This window comes from Perognathus longimembris, chromosome 10, assembly GCF_023159225.1.
Source record: "Perognathus longimembris pacificus isolate PPM17 chromosome 10, ASM2315922v1, whole genome shotgun sequence".
Taxonomy (NCBI): domain Eukaryota; kingdom Metazoa; phylum Chordata; class Mammalia; order Rodentia; family Heteromyidae; genus Perognathus; species Perognathus longimembris.
Genome location: NC_063170.1, coordinates 47905720 through 47922905, shown reverse-complemented (window position 1 = coordinate 47922905; position 17186 = coordinate 47905720). Strand labels below are relative to the sequence as shown.

The 17186-nt window shown below is 37.4% G+C and overlaps 1 protein-coding gene across 1 annotated transcript in view; it reads left to right on the top strand.

Annotated features, from left to right (window-relative positions):
- The window catches only part of Dnah12 (dynein axonemal heavy chain 12), a 152463-nt gene that overhangs the window by 94440 nt on the left and 40837 nt on the right, over positions 1-17186 (top strand). The window contains exons 46-52 of the mRNA XM_048354870.1: positions 121-283; positions 1607-1687; positions 2265-2441; positions 3975-4106; positions 8061-8150; positions 8757-8897; positions 12465-12706. Coding sequence (XP_048210827.1) covers positions 121-283; positions 1607-1687; positions 2265-2441; positions 3975-4106; positions 8061-8150; positions 8757-8897; positions 12465-12706 — 1026 coding nt within the window. The remainder of the gene's footprint in view (positions 1-120; positions 284-1606; positions 1688-2264; positions 2442-3974; positions 4107-8060; positions 8151-8756; positions 8898-12464; positions 12707-17186) is intronic.

The following is a 17186-nucleotide window of genomic DNA, read 5'->3' as shown; positions in this document are numbered from 1 at the left end:
TTCAAGCATCAGCAGCTTCTGTATAAAACATAACATTTGTTCTTCAGGGTTGTGATAATGCTGTGTTGCTTTACCCCTTTGTGAAATTTCGTACTTAAGTGCTACCTACCTCTCTTTTAGGTTCTTGGAAGAGTTAGGTCGACATAACTATGTTACTGCTACTTCTTATCTTGAACTAATTGGCTCATTTCGACAACTTTTGACTAAAAAGCGGCAAGCTGTCATGGGAGCAAAACAACGATATGTAAATGGACTTGACAAGTTAGCTTTTGCTGAGTCTCAGGTAAATTGGGTGACTTGCTCAAAATGTGTTAGAAATAATGATAAAAGCTTCAATTTATGGAAACTAAATTTTATATGCTAGGCACTATGTTAGGCGTGTCACAATCATTCCTTCAGTTATTGCTCACAAAACTCCATGAGATAGGCACTTTTATGATTCTCATCTTACAGATGGATACAATAAGTTTCAGAGAAATTCATTAAGTTGCCCATACCACAGAGACTCAGACATATTCTGTATTATTTTTAATAATTTTGAGGGTATTTGGAAAAATGTAAGAAGTCTGTTGATTTTTTTTTGTAACAGCTGTTAAATGCAACATTCAATTTGGAGTTATTTAAAAAACTTTTGGCAATACTCGAGTTTGAACTCAGGGCTTTGCACTTGCTTTCTTTGCTCTGGTTATTTTATTTATTTAATTTGATTTAAAAAATTGTGCTGATAGTGAGGCTTGAACCCAGGAACTCAAGCTCTCACTTGTTTTTCTTGCTTAGGAGTGGTGCTTTACCACTTGAGCCACTTAGTGGTAATTTGAAGACAGAAGTCTTTTCTGCTCAGTCTGGCTTTGAACTTTAATCCTCCAGGTCTTATTCTCCTGAGTAGATAGGATTAGAGGTATGACCACTAGAGCCCAGCGACATTGGTTATTTTTGGGACAAATTTCTTTTGTGTCCAGACCAGCCTGGACCATGACTATTTTATTTACAGTCTTAACCACATCTGTGATGACAGGTGCATGCTGTCCACCCTCAGCCTTTTTTTTTCTGAGATGGGGATGTGTGAACTTTTTTTTAACCCAGGCTGGCCCAGATTTGTGACTCTCCTGATCTCAGCCTCCTACTCAGCTGGAATGACAAGTGCGCCAGTGCATCAACTTGTTGATTGAAATGAGGTCTCACCAACTTTTTGCCTGAGCTGCTATCAAACTATCATTCTTTTCATCTCAGCCTCCTCAGTAGTTAGGATCAGTGGCAAGAACCCTTAGCACCTTGCCATTAGAGTTATTTCCATGTAAGGAAGAGAAGCTTTTTGCTTCATCTTTGCATTACATAGATGTATGTGGTATAACGAGCTGCTGCTTTCTTTTCTGGTTGCATTTCTTTCATGACTCTGGCATTTTTCTATTGCAGTGAGATATAATATACTACATACTATATTTAAGGAAGAGAAAAGTCTGTAGTGAAAAAATGCTAGATCCACTTTCTTGGATTTATCATGCAGAAAACTGGAAAAAAATGTTAAGATTTTTCTGCCCCAGTTCTTTATGCGCTATTTCAGTGTCTATGGTAACTATGGACAGTTAATGTCAGATCATCTATTTAGGTTGGTGAAATGCAGTTGGAGCTTGTTCAGTTACAGCCCAAATTGGAAGAGGCTAGAATTGAAAATGCAAGAATGATGCAGGTATGTTTTCATTGATATCAAAACATAATTACAGTATGTAAAATTAGTCTTGAAATCAAGTGATAATTTTTTGTTACTAGAGCCCAAGGACATTAACTTTTTCTATTGATGGACTATCTCATGGTGTTCCATATGAATTCTGTTATTTTTTAAAGGAAGTGCCATGCCCATTTATAAATTAGGTCATATATATTTTTATGTTTCTCCCAATTTTCACCTTTGTTGGGGGGGGGGCACTCCTGGAGCTTGGATTCGGGGCCTGAGCACTGTCCCTGGCTTCTTTTTGCTCAAGGCCAGTACTCTGCCACTTGAGCCATAGCACCACTTCTGGCCATTTTCTATGTACGTGGTGCTGAGGAATCAAACCCAGGGCTTCATGTATACGAGGCAAGTGCTCTACCACTAGGCCATATTCCCAGCCCTGTTCTCCCACTTTTATTCTAAGCCTCTCTATCCCTTAGAATTACCTGTTGGATTCCCTAATTCTCAAATTCTCTTTTGTCTCTAGGATTGAGGAAGCAATAGGTTACTTGAAGAATTGACCTAACTTTAAAAAATTTTTCTCTCTTATTTTTAGATTATTGAGATAGAATCTGCACAAGTGGAAGCAAAAAGAAAGTTTGTGAAATTAGATGAAGAAATAGCCAGTGGGAAGGCTGAGGAAGCCCAAGCCCTGAAAAATGAGTGTGAAAGTGACCTAGCAGAGGCAATTCCAGCCTTAGAAGCAGCTCTGTCGGCACTGGATACACTTAAAGCAAGTGTTGGAATTAGCTACCTTGAGTATCATCAACAAGATATTGTGTATAGGCCTGGTTAATTAGCTGTGGTTTGTTTCCAGTGTGTGGTATCATATTGTTTTTGTCAAATGAAACCTGTCCAGTTAAGACAAGACTTGATGTCTTCAAACTCTATCACTTTGGTTCATTAATCTTAGGTTTCCCTCTTATTGAAAGATTGTTGCTTACACCATTCCTGGTATACAGTACTTCATTATATGGGTTAGGGTTCAGGTCAGAATGTAGTTGACTCTGGTATTAACAAACTAGGAAATTTATAAATAGATTACAGAATTGTTGGCAGTGCTATAGAAATAAACCCTAAACTAAGTACAAGTGGCATGTCTGTAATATTAGCTATTCAGGATGCTGAGACCTAGAAGATAGCAACTTGATGTCAACTTGTACAGAGAAGTTTGCTGGACTCCACTTCCAAAATAAGCAGCAAAAAGCAGGGCTTGGGGCTGGGGATATAGCCTAGTGGCAAGAGTGCCTGCCTCAGATACACGAGGCCCTATGTTCGATTCCCCAGCACCACATATACAGAAAATGGCCAGAAGCGGCGCTGTGGCTCAAGTGGCAGAGTGCTAGCCTTGAGCGGGAAGAAGCCAGGGACAGTGCTCAGGCCCTGAGTCCAAGGCCCAGGACTGGCCAAAAAAAAAAAAAAAAAAAAGCAGGGCTTGAATGAGCACCAGCTTAGCAAGCATGAGGCCCTGAGTTAAAACCATCAGTATCGTCGATCTTCCCCCCAAAAGAAAAGAAACATCCTAGACTGAGTCAATAGGAAATGCAAAATTTGCCACCTAGTCCAATTGCAGAAATTGTGTACCAGAGAATCTTTCCCTCTGAGAAGGTAGCCTATAGAGCCACATGGTCTCTACTATAATCCATGTCAGCAAAATGGAAGCCTCATACCCTCACATTCTTTTCATGTATTGTTCAAATTCTAGTACCATTCAAATGATCTGATAGTGGAAACTAATTCCCACCCAGAGTTATTAGAATGGGGGAAGCTAGGTTGTTAGCTTTTCAGCACTTGCACCATTATAAGAAATGTCAGAAGAGCATGGAAATGAGTAACAAGGGAGCCTATAATATCTGTCATGATAAAATATACTTTTTGAGAAATTAAGTTAACAATGCAGAAAAAAATAGTATAATTTAAAATTAAAAGGATACTTTTGTTATTCCCCAACATTACTTTTTTTTGGAGAGTAGAAGCTTTATTAACTTAATAAAAATCTGTTGCTCCTAAACAACTTATTAGAAAAACACATGAATATTTCTTTGGATTTATTTTTCAGTATCGTAAGGCTGTTCAAATTGTATACAACTTACATTGACCTAGCAGTTTCAGTAGCTACAGAATAAAACAAGAATTGTTTGGATTAGGAAAGAATCTATTTAGTTCATAGAACATTTCAATGACCACAAATCCAACATTACTTTTAAAACTCTTGTTATTTAAAAAATAAACTCCTCTGAAGATGTCTTGTTTTCTTTTGATTTAGCCAGCTGATATTACAATTGTAAAATCAATGAAGAACCCTCCGTCTGGTGTTAAACTGGTTATGGCTGCTGTTTGTGTCATGAAAGACATAAAACCAGAAAGAATTACAGATCCTGCAGGAACTGGAGGCAAGGTAATAACTGGATATAGATTTAAATTATGCTCATGAAAGTACAGAACTTTTTTGTACCAACTATTATCAAGTTACATACTAGACATACTCAATATTAGGAAGAAATACTATTTTTGTAGTTGAACAGATTCAGAATTATCTGTAAACAATAACAACAAAACCTACCATACTCCATATGTATTCTAGCTAGTAGAGTGTTATAAAAATGTGGTTCCACAAACCTCAAAGAACCAACAGCCCCCTCAACAAGACTTCTCTGATGAGGAAATGAGAATGGCCAAGAGACATATGAAAAACTGCTCTACGTCACTGACCATAAGAGAAATGCAAATCAAAACATTGAGATTCCACCTCACCCCAGTAAGAATGCCCTTTATTAAGAAAATTAACAATAACAAATGTTGAAGGGGATGTGGCCAAAAGTGAACCCTACTTTATTGTTGGTGGGAATGTAAACTGGTTCAGCCACTCTGGAAAGCAATATGGAGATTCCTCAGAAGGTTAAACATGGAGTTCCCCTATTACCCAGCAGCCCCACTTTTGGGCATCTACCCAAAAGACCACAAACAAGAACACACTAAAACCACCAGCACAACAATGTTCATCACAGCACAATTTGTCATAGCTAAAATATGGAACCAACCCAGATGCCCCTCAGTTGATGAAAGGAAAATGTGGTACATATACACAATGGAATTTTATGCCTCTATCAGAAAGAATGGCATTGCCCCATTCGTAAGGAAATGGAAGAACTTGGAAAAAATTATACTAAGTGAAGTGAGCCAGACCCAAAGAAACATGGACTCTATGTTTTCCCTTATAGGGAATAATTAGCACAGGTTTAGGCTAGTCACAGCTGAGGATCACAAGAGCCCAATAGCTATGCCCTTATGAACACATAAGATGATGCTAAGTGAAATGAATGTTATGGAAACGAGTGTTATATCACTGTTGAAATTACTTTCAATATGTCAAGTGAAACTGTAGCTTCTTTTGTTGATAATCCTCTTGTATCCCCTTCCTGTGGTTGTACCCGCGCTATCACTGTATCTTATCTGAGTACATTGGAAACTGTATATATTGGTATTAGAACTAGGGAAGTAAAAGGGAATATCAAAATCAAGAGACAGAGGATAAAAAGACAAATGACTCCAAAAGCAATACTTGCAGAACTATTTGGTGTAAACCAACTGAACAACTCATGGGGGAGAGGGAAAGGGGGAGGGGGAGGGGGAGCAAGGGAGGAGGTAAATAGTGCAAGAAATGTACCCATGGCCTAACGTATGTAACTGTAACCCCTCTGTACATCACTTTGTCAATAAATAAGTAATTTAAAAAATGTGGTTCCAGTTCCTTCTGTCTTCTGTCTCCTTTGCTATCCATGTAGAACTCTATCAGGGTGAGATGAACAAGACACCTGAACTGAGATACCTGTACTTTGTAGCTAAAATCCTGGAGAATGTGACACATACCTGTGTCACATGTAGGTGTTTTTTCTGAGCTTTCAAAAAATGTGTATTTTATAGGTAAGATCCTTGAGAATGTGACCCATAGCTTATAGATGTTATTCCTGAGCTTTCAAAAAGTTCTACTGAGTTAAGAAAGTAGCGTTGTGGGAAGTTGTTTAAAATCTTGTGCTCTTAGTAGGCTGAGATTTGAGATCTGTGATTTGAAGGCAGCTAAGCAGACAAATCCATGATTCTCTTATTTCCAATTAGCTGGAAACGAAGGGATGACTCAAGTGGTAGCGTATCAGCATAAGTGAACAAGCCAAACAAAAGCTCAAGGCCTGGAGTTCAAGTGCGCACACACACACACACACACACACACACACACACACACACACACAGTGTTGTGCTCTGGGTCCAGAATGTATGTATTCAGAAATCATGACTCCATTAACAGTGTGATCTTGGACAGGTGCTTTAATTATGTGGAATCTATAGTAAGAGGACAATCATAGCTGCTTCTTCACAATGCTAATGTGAGGATTAGATTAGTTAATGCATGTTTGGCTTTTATATACAAAACCTTATTGAAAATAAACTCAAAAATATTTGCTGTTATCATAATTTTCACCTTATAAAGGAAGGCATAGTCCTTATCCTAAATTGAATTAACAGACTTTTCTTTTTGGGAAGAAAACACTTATTTATTTTCTGCATACAAAGGCATTGCATATCAAACAACCAAAATTTAAAAAAGAAACTGTGAAATAATACTCTACTGAAGACTAATATGTACTTTGTTCAGAATTATCCTTCTGAAAAATATCCTTTTTTAATAGTTATCAGGTTTTTTTTCAGAGCTACATAATAACTGGATTTGAACTTCCAAATTGGAAAATCGGATGTTTTCTTTCCTTCGTTGAGATAATTTTTAAAGCTATAAAATTGTTCAAATTATTATCATTCACACACATACACACACACACATTCACTCTCCCATATAAATCTTCTGAAAGTGGGAAAATAATATTAAACTTGTTATTTTTTTTGTTTTTTCTTATTTATTGTCAAAGTGATGTACAGAGAGGTTACAGTTTCATACCTTAGGCCTTGGATACATTTCTTGTACTGTTTGTTACCTCCTCTCTCATTCCCCCCTCCCCCTTTCCCTCTCCCCCCCCCCCCCCCCCGAGTTGTTCAGTTGGTTTACACCAAATGGTTTTGCAAGTATTGCTTTTGGAGTCGCTTGTCTTTTTATCCTTTGTCTCTCGATTTTGATATTCCCTTTCACTTTCCTAGTTCTAGTACCAGTATATACAGTTTCCAATGTACTCAGATAAGATACAGTGATAGTGAGGGCACAACCACAGGAAGGGTATACAAGAGGATCATCAACAATAGAAGCTACGGTTTCACATGGCATGTTGAAAGTAATTACAACAGTGATATAACAGTCATTTCCATAACATGGAATTGAACTTTTTATTAAACATTGTTTTCTAACATGTGGCTTTGCTCTGTAACTGGCAGAGCATTGATCATTAATTTTCTTCTTTCTCTTCTTATTTCACTCAGAAAAGCTAGTTAGGCAAACAGGTTATATTAAGAATAATATTTTGCTTTCTTATTTGGTGAAAGAGACAAAGAACAAAACACAAATAGAATGAATAAAATTGTACCTTTTATTTGTTTTTTTTGTTTTGTTTTGTTTTGCCAGTTCTGGGGCTTGGACTCAGGGCCTGAGCACTGTCCCTGGCTTCTTTTTGCTCAAGGCTAGCACTCTGCCACTTGAGCCACAGCACCACTTCTGGCTTTTTCTATATATGTGGTGCTGGGGAATCGAACCCTGGCCTTCATGTATACGAGGCAAGCACTCTTTCCATTAGGCCATATTCCCAGCCCCTTTTATTTGTTTTTTTGAGCCAGGATTTCACTAAGTAGTTCAGGCTGGCCTGGAACTTGGAAGGCTTGCTTCAAGCTTAATATCCTCCTGAGTGCTAGGATCATAAGTGTGTGCTACTAAACATGGAAACAAAAATCTTTTTTTTGCCTTAAATACAAGTTTATTGTTATTATGAAGATATTCTACAGAGTGGTTACTATTTCATAAGTCAGGTAATGAGTACACTTCTTTTGTGGACAATGTTACTCCTTCCTTTTCTTATATGAAATTATGATGGTGTTTATGTTAGCAGCTTTTCTTTTTTCAAACAAAATAATTTTCAATAGAAATAATCACACATTTTCCTTTTGATGCTTAATTTTTAATTAAATTTTATTAATAAAATAAACCTCATTAAATTATAAATTTATGTCTAGGTTATATCATATATTTAAAATGTTCTCAGGAAGTAGAGTCTTAGTTTCCAAAGAGATTTATAAGTTGATATTCTGAAAAGATACAAATAGTTTTTGTAGATAGTATACCTTAAACTTTAAGAAGAAAAATTTACATTGAGTATTTTTGATTGTACATTTATTAAGTTTCTATACATTTTACTTATAGATATATGATTACTGGGGACCTAGCAAAAAACTTCTGGGAGATATGAATTTCTTAAGAGATTTGAGAGAATATGACAAGGACAACATTCCAGTAAGTTACTTGGACTATTTCTCTTAATGTGACTTTGTCAAGATGTATAAAATCTTTAAAATTATGGGATATCTTTTTTGTTTTGTTACCATTTCCTAGAGTTGGGGGTGTTTAGATAATAAAGATATATTACATTTATTAATGATAATATTATAAACTCTCATAATGCAAAAGACATTCTTTTAGATGATTATAAAGTTAGGAAGTTATTACAATCAGTGCATTATTGACTTGAAAGAGTTCTCTGTCTTGTAATAAACAATTCAGTTTATGAGGAAATTTTATACATATATTTATGTAAGATTTAAACGTATCATTTTCCTCTCAAAACTCTATTAATGCTCAGTTGCACTTTTCTTTTGCTTTCATTTGGTTTGTCAACCCTCAAAAACGTCAGTATTTTTGGAAGAAACATATTGCATATTCTCTTACAAATATTACTTATAATTCTGCTTCAATTATACTTAATTTAAAATATCCCAAAATATTGATTTTTGTTTTTGAAAACAATGTAACTTTTCTATTCAAATGATTTTATGTATGCTTTTTATTTTATAATTATTATTGTATATGTTGGAATTTAAAATCTAAATCTTTATTGTATAGGTAAGTGTTATGCAGAAGATTCGTAGTGAATATTTGACGAACCCTGAATTTGACCCTCCTAAGGTTGCCAAAGCTTCTTCTGCAGCTGAGGGTCTATGTAAATGGATCATGGCTATGGAAGTATATGACCGAGTTGCAAAGGTATTTTGAAGATTAGCATGTCAATTTTTCTACTTAAATATTCCCACAAATTAAAACCTATTTCTATATTTCTTCTTTGCTCCCGAGGCAAAGGATAATTAGAATTTAATGAAAGGACAAAAATTAAAAAAATTAACTCAGCGAAGTGGAGGTGTGGCTCAAGTGATAGAGTGCCATCCTTGAGCAAAAAAGCCAAGGAAGAGCCTGAGTTCAAGCCGCACAATTAAAAAAAACCACTTAGGCCAGTTTGTGGTGGTACACACTGATATACCCAGCTACTTGAGAGGATACAATAAGAGGATTACAAGTTCAAGGCTATCTTGGGAAAGACCTTGTTTGAAATTTAAAAATAAAGAAAGGCTGGAGTTATGGTAGAATACTAGTACTGCATGAGGCCCTGTTCTCAACACTGAGTCAAAAAAAAAAAAAAAAAAAAGAGGGGGCAGGGGAGAGAGAAAAATAATGGCTCTTAGTTTTAGGTTCTATTTATGAGAGAGGTAATGTAATATTTATCTTCCCATAATGTCTTCCAAGTTCATTTATTTGTCATAGTGACATTATTTCATTCTTTTTGTGGCTGAATAGCATTTCATTGTGTATTTTAAACAACCTTATCATTCATTGATGGACATTTAAGTCACTTCTGTTATGGTGGTTGTATAGGTATCTTTTTGACATGTTGATTTTCATTTTTTGGATATATAGAGTAGTTATCAGAGGCCTGAGACATTAGGGGAAGAGAAGGTTAGAGGAGATGTTGGTCAAAGTATTTATAATTAGTTTGAAAGAAGGAACAAAATGCATCCAAAGTAAGCAAATATATAGAAACATAAAGGAGGTAAGTGATTGTCTAGGGTCAGGATGTTAGGGGAAGAGTAACACACAGAGAGACAGAGAAATGGAGAGAGAGTAGGAGAGAGTAGGAGATGACAATAATAGATAGTTTGTTGAGTAATAAAAATGTTCTAATTGTGTTGATGTTTGCAAAACTGTGACTATAATAAAACCACTGGAGCCAGGTTCTGTTGGCTCATGCCTGTAATCCTAGCTACTCAGGAGGTTGAGATCTGAGGAATGAGGTTCAAAGCCAGAGAAAGCAGAAAAATCCTCTTGAGACTCTTACCTTCAATTAACCACTCAGAAAACAGAAGTGGAGTGCTGGCTCAGTGTTTGAATACTATCTTTGCACAAAAGAGCTCAGGGATAGTGCCCAGACCGAGTTCAAACCTCATGATTGACAACAGCAACCACCACCACCACCACCACCACAACAACAACAAAACCATCGGATTATGTACTTCATTTATGTATTTGTGTGTTAGTTTATTTATTTATTTGGTATGGGTGTTTTTGGTTTTTTTTGGCCAGTCCTGGGCCTTGGACTCAGGGCCTGAGCACTGTCCCTGGCTTCTTCCCGCTCAAGGCTAGCACTCTGCCACTTGAGCCACAGCGCCGCTTCTGGCCGTTTTCTGTATATGTGGTGCTGGGGAATCGAACATAGGGCCTCGTGTATCTGAGGCAGGCACTCTTGCCACTAGGCTATATCCCCAGCCCCTGGGGTGGGGTTTTTAACTCATGGCCTTGCACTTGTTACATAGGTATTCTACCACTTGATTCACACTTCTAACCTTTATTTTATTTATTTATTTATTTTTGCCAGTCCTGGGGTTTGAACTCAGGGCCTGGGCACTGTCCCTAAGCTTCTTTTGCTCAAGGCTAGCAGTCTACCACTTGAGCCACAGAACCACTTCTGGCCTTTTCTGTGTATGTGGTGCTGAGGAATCAAACCCAGGGCTTCGTGCATGCTAGGCAAGCACTCTACCACTAAGCCACCTTCCCAGCCCTTTATTGTTTCTTTAGTCATTTTTTTAAACAGGGTTTCAAATTCTTGTGCAGGTCCAGCCAGCTTCTGAACACAACCCCACTACCCAAAGTGTCCGACCACAGGTGTTCATTTTATTTTGCTGAGCTACAGTCTTGTTAGCTTTTTGACTGGGCTTGTCTGGAACTGAGATTCTCTCAGTTTCTTTTACCGCGTAACTGGTGTCACAGATGTAAGCCACTACATCTGGCCTGAACTATATACTTTAAGTGGGTGAAATATATGATCCAGTAGATTCAGAAGCATATCATGAAAAGATCCACTGAAGCAATGATAGGCCCTGATAGAGAATCTTTTATTGAATATTTATTTGCTGGGACCAAATTCCTGGAATAGCAGGGAATGATTAAGAGCATTTTATAAAGTTGCCTAGTAATAGACAAGTAAAACAGGCCTTTTATGGTTTTACCCAGGAAAGTAGGAATGTAAGTTAAGCACAAAATACATGATAGATGTATATAGAATAAGCTCATAGGATGTCCAGGTTATAGCAATTGGGAAGATATTTCTCTATGAAACACACATGTGCTTATAAAGGTAGAGAATTTGATTTTCAGTTTTAGGGGAGTAGACCTGTATGGGCAGGTCAAAGACATGAAGCCAATTTTATCTGGGATGTCCTTCCATGAAACATCTTGTCTCTCCACACAGTAGTCTCATGGCAAGACTGTTCTCTCTTTGAGCTCATTATCACATGTCCCACAGGGTAAATTGATTCTTCAGGCTCCTTATAAAGCAGAGAAGCCAGATTATCTAGGTGCTTTCCTGTCTCCTTACTCTACAGTGCCTTCTAGTTAACACATTCTTACTTCAGGATTTTAGATCAGAAGAGAGGACATTCGATATCTTATACATTTCTTACTTCTTCTTCCTCCTTCCCACTCCCATCTTCTCCCTCGCCTCCCCCTCCCTTTTCTTTCCCCTCCTTCGCCTCCCTCTTCTTTCTTCTTACCTTCAGCTTAACTTCATGGTGATGATCTGAAAGCATTAGGATTACTAACTTTATAAATGGCACATTTGGCCATCTTTTACATTCTTTGTACCAGTGTTTTATGGTCTAGTCAACAAACAAATTAGCCAAACCTCATTCTCGATATGCTACTGAGTACTACAAAATAGTAACTTTAGAAAATCACTTTTACTCTGAATAAAAGCTGCTTTTTCAAAATTGGATGAGAAAAATTTAATTTTATGAAATGGAATGTGAAGGTTTTACTTTTTTGTATTTTTATTATCGATTTTAATACACTTCAAGGCAGGTGTGCACCCTTGGGCTGACTGGAAAGAAGATCACAAATGTGGACAGGAAATGAAAACCACTAAGCCCCAAAATATTATGTATTTTAGACACTAATATAGAAACAAAACTACATGTCTTTCTCTTTTTCAATTGAGTAGCAATTTCTCATTATTTCAATACATTTTGCTATGGTGGTACTCTTTGCTATATATTGTGACATTTGTTAACTTATCTTGTAGATGACAGTTTGATAATCCTGATGATTAATATATAGGTTTTTCTTTATTTTGCATGAAAAAGTATAATATTTAAGACAAAATGTTTATTATGTGTGACTTATTGTTATAGTGCATTTAAAATATGTAATGCCTGTAAAGGAATTAAAGTGTTTCTATTTTGTAGAGTACACATCACATCTGCACATATATTTTTTTTTCATAAACAGGTTGTGGCTCCTAAGAAAGCTCGTTTAACAGAAGCTCAGAAATCCTTAGCTGAGACAATGGAGCTTTTGAATCAGAAGAGAGAAGAACTGGCAGAAGTAGAATTTCATTTAGAAAATTTACAACGAACATTTCTTGAGAAAACAGAAGAAAAGGCTGCTTTGGAAGATCAGGTAGAACTCTGTGCTAAGAAACTTGAGAGAGCATCACAACTAATTGGAGGACTGGGTGGAGAAAAATCAAGGTTAGATTTCTACTCATTTTTAACAAGGTATAAGAGTGTCAGGCTTGAATTTGTGACCTCTTTTACATTGATTATGATTGCTTCCAACTTTATAATGGCTGGTTAACAAAATGGGAAGTTCTAACAAGGCACTTGGCTAAGCCTCTCCAAAGAGGATTGTCTGTGTTGAGGACAGTGGCTTTTTTTGTTTGTTTGGTTTTTCAAAGGATGATGGGCCATTTATTTCTAGCTTGTACTGTGCATTGAGCTTTATAAAACCCAAAGCAAGGGCTGGGAACATGGCCTAGTGGCAACACTGCTTGCCTCATATACATGAAACCCTGGGTTCAATTCCTCAGCACCACATATATAAAAAAGACCAGAAGTGGTGCTGTGGCCCAAGTGGCAGAGTGCTAGCCTTGATCAAAAAGATGCCAGGGACAGTGCTCAGGCCCTGAGTTCAAGCCCCAGGACTGGAAAACAAAAAAAACAAAAAAAAACCCCAAAGCAATTTGTTATACTACTTCCTTTTTCTTGCAATTGTCAACAAGAAGTACATAAACCTCTTAATGGAGGACAGTGTTTATAACCTGCTTTCAGAAAGGGGAAAAATAGGGCAACCATGGATCACTCTTTAATCTCATGTATTTGAGCTGAGATCTGAGGATCACTGTTTAAAGTCAGCTTGAGCAAGAAAACTCAAGACTCTCATTTCTAACTTACAACCAAAAAAGCTGGGAGAGAAGCTGTGGTCCAAGTGGTAGCGCATTAGCCTTGAGCAAAAAAACAAAACAAAACAACAACAACAAAAAAACCCCACAACTCAGGGAAAGCACCCAGATCCTGAGTTCAAGTCCCAGAACCACTGCAAAAAAATAAAAATAATAAAAAAATTTAAAAAGAGAAAAATAAGAAAGAGGCAAATGTTAATAATCTTTTATTCTGAATAGTTTGTGATTTTTTGGTTATACATTTCCTTTCCTTATGTATGTGGTTTTTGTAGGAGGGGGAAGTCCTGAGGCTTGAACTTGGGGCCTTGGTGCTATATCTGAGTGGTTATTTCTCCTCTCTCCCCCTCAGTGTTGAGCCACAGCATCATTTCCACCTTTTTGGTAGTTAGTTGGAAATAAGAGTCTCATAGACTTTCATGCCCAGGTTTGTTTCAAACCACAATCCACAGATTTCAACCTCCCAAGTAGTTAGGATTACAAGCATGAGCCCATAGGTACACAGCTTCAAAATAAAATTTAAAAAAAGATTTTATAAAAATTTTGGGGGCTGGGGATATAGCCTAGCGGCAAGAGTGCCTGCCTCGGATACACGAGGCCCTAGGTTCGATTCCCCAGCACCACATATACAGAAAATGGCCAGAAGCGGCGCTGTGGCTCAAGTGGCAGAGTGCTAGCCTTGAGCGGGAAGAAGCCAGGGACAGTGCTCAGGCCCTGAGTCCAAGGCCCAGGACTGGCCAAAAAAAAAAAAAAAAAAAATTTGGGAGGACTATATTTAGTTGGTTAAAATTTATTTCACAGAAGATGTAATTGGCTTGATTGAACAAAGCCAATTAGCTTTATTTAGTCTATTTTCTTGGACTAGATGACCAGTTATTTCATTTATTAATCTTATTTATTCAATTCAATATAAATGCTGTGGCAATTGCTCTTTGAAAATAATTTGTAGTACAAGTTACATGGTTTGGGAATAGCATTTTATTATAAGAATTTCAAAAAAAAGAATTTCATTGTATAGAAAAATATAGATCTTAGAAATCATGTCCCTACTTCTGTACTGCTTACATAAATTTTTTGTATCATGCTTCTATATTTTACAGTTTAAAAATAACAAAACAAGGGGCTGGGAATATGGCCTGGTGGTAAAGTGCTCATCTTGTATACATGAAGCCCTGGATTTGATTCCTCAGCACCACATATATAGAAAAAGCCAGAAGTGGCGCTGTGGCTCAAGTGGCAGAGTGTTAGCCTTGAGCAAAAAGAAGCCAGGGACAGTGCTCAGGCTCTGAGTTCAAGCCCCAGGACTGGCAACAAAAACAAAACCAAACAAAAATAACAAAACAACAGAAATACAAAATCAAATCATACTAATTACTAGGCAAAATGCTGGTGTTTTGTTTGTTTGTTTGTTTTTTTGCCAGTCCTGGGGCTTGAACTCAGGGCCTTAGCACCATCCCTGTCTTCTTTTTGCTTAAGGCTAGCATTCTACCACTTGAGTAACAGTGCCACTTCTGGGTTTTTCTATATATGTGATGCTAAGGAATCGAACCCAGGGTTTCATGTACGCAAGGTGAGCACTTTACCACTAGGCCGTACTCTCAGCCCCATTTGTTTGTTTTTGCTTATTCTAAAGGAGCAAGTTCTGTAAGAAATATCCAATACTTTAGTAATGCAAGGTAGATTGTCATTCATATAATATAGGTGTAAATTATAGCATATTAGAAATAGAAGGGGGCTGGGGATATGGCCTAGTGGCAAGAGTGCTTGCTTCGTATACATGAGGCCCTGGGTTCAATTCCCCAGCACCACATATACAGAGAATGGCCAGAAGTGGCGCTGTGGCTCAAGTGGCAGAGTGCTAGCCTTGAGAAAAAAGAAGCCAGGGACAGTGCTCAGGCCCTGAGTCTAAGCCCCAGGACTGGCCAAATAAAAAAAAAAAAAAGAAAGAAAGACATAGAAGGGACCCAACTTTATCGTCCTCATCTGAAAGATAAGTGATAAGTGATATTTTGTCTTCTTTTTGCTGTTGTTGTGTGTGTGTGTTAAGAGTTATTTATTTAGAGGTAGTGAGTAGTCCTTACAATATTCTTCTGACATTAGAAGTAGCATAGTATTAAAATCTCTCTACTTATATTGCCTTTGTCACTACTCTGTAGGTGAAACAACATGAGAAAACAAAATATTTTCAGACAGAAATATTCCACATAAACAACTTTGTGAAGTTTTAAATAAGACAGTAAAAGTCCTTAGGAAGTTAGAGTCCATTTATTAAGGGACATATTTCATTCAAAAGAGAACTTCCTTCCTTCCTTCCTTCCTTCCTGTATGGGGGTTTGAACTCAGAGCCTACACATGCTGGACAGGCACTCTTCTTCCTGAGCCACAGCTCCAGCTCTGATTTTTATTAATTTTTATCTTTATTTTTATTTTTATTTATTTATTTATTTATTTATTTATTTATTGCCAGTCCTGGGCCTTGGACTCAGGGCCTGAGCACTGTCCCTGGCTTCTTCCCGCTCAAGGCTAGCACTCTGCCACTTGAGCCACAGTGCCGCTTCTGGCCGTTTTCTGTATATGTGGTGCTGGGGAATCGAACCTAGGGCCTCGTGTATCCGAGGCAGGCACTCTTGCCACTAGGCTATATCCCCAGCCCCTATTTTTATTTTTTTTGCTGGTTATTCTGATAGGAGTCTCATTTCTTGTGCTATCTTAGGCTTCCCTTCCCAAGGTAGCTAGGTTGACAGGCTCAAACCTAAGTACTCAGCTCCCGACTGAGAAAGAGTGTAACAAACTTTTCTGCCCTGTTTGGAACCACAATCCTTTAGTCTCCCAAATAGCTAGGATGGCAGACCGGAGCCATCTGAGTGCCTGCTAATTCAAACCTTTTCTATGAGAGATAATGCTAAAACATTATTCCTTCCACACCCTCAGTTCATTTTATTTTTTAAATATATTTTTATTTTTATTTCATTGTCAAATTGATGTACAGAGAGGTTACAGTTTCATATGTTAGGCCTTGGGTACATTTCTTGTACTGTTTGTCACCTCCTCCCTCATTCCCCCTCCCCCTCCCCCTTTTCCTCTTCCCCCATGAGTTGTTCAGTTGGTTTTCATCAAATGGTTTTGCAAGTATTGCTTTTGAAGTCGTTTGTCTTTTTATCCTTTGTCTCTTGATTTTGATATTCTCTTTCATTTCCCTAGTTCTAATAACAGTATATACAGTATCCAGTGTATTCAGATGAGATACAGTGATAGTGCAGGTACAACCACAGGAAGATGGGATACAAGAGGATCATCAACAAAAGAAGCTACGGTTTCACATTGCATGTTGAAAATACTTAAAACAGTGATATAACACTTGTTTCCATAACATGGAGTTCATTTCACTTAGCATCATCTTATGCGTTTATAGGGGCATAACTATTAGGCTCTTGTGATGCTCTGCTGTGACAGCTTAAACCTGTGCTAATTATTCCCTATAAGGGAAAACATAGAGTCCATGTTTCTTTGGGTCTGGCTCACTTCACTTAGTATAATTTTTTTTCCAAGTTCTTCCTTTTCCTTACGAATGGGGCAATGCCATTCTTTCTGATAGAGGCATAAAATTCCATTGTGTATATGTACCACATTTTCCTGATCCATTCGTCTACTGAGGGGCATCTGGGTTGGTTCCATATTTTAGCTATGACAAATTGTGCTGTGATGAACATTGTTGTGCTGGTGGCTTTAGTATGTTCTTGTTTGTGGTCTTTTGGGTAGATGCCCCAAAGTGG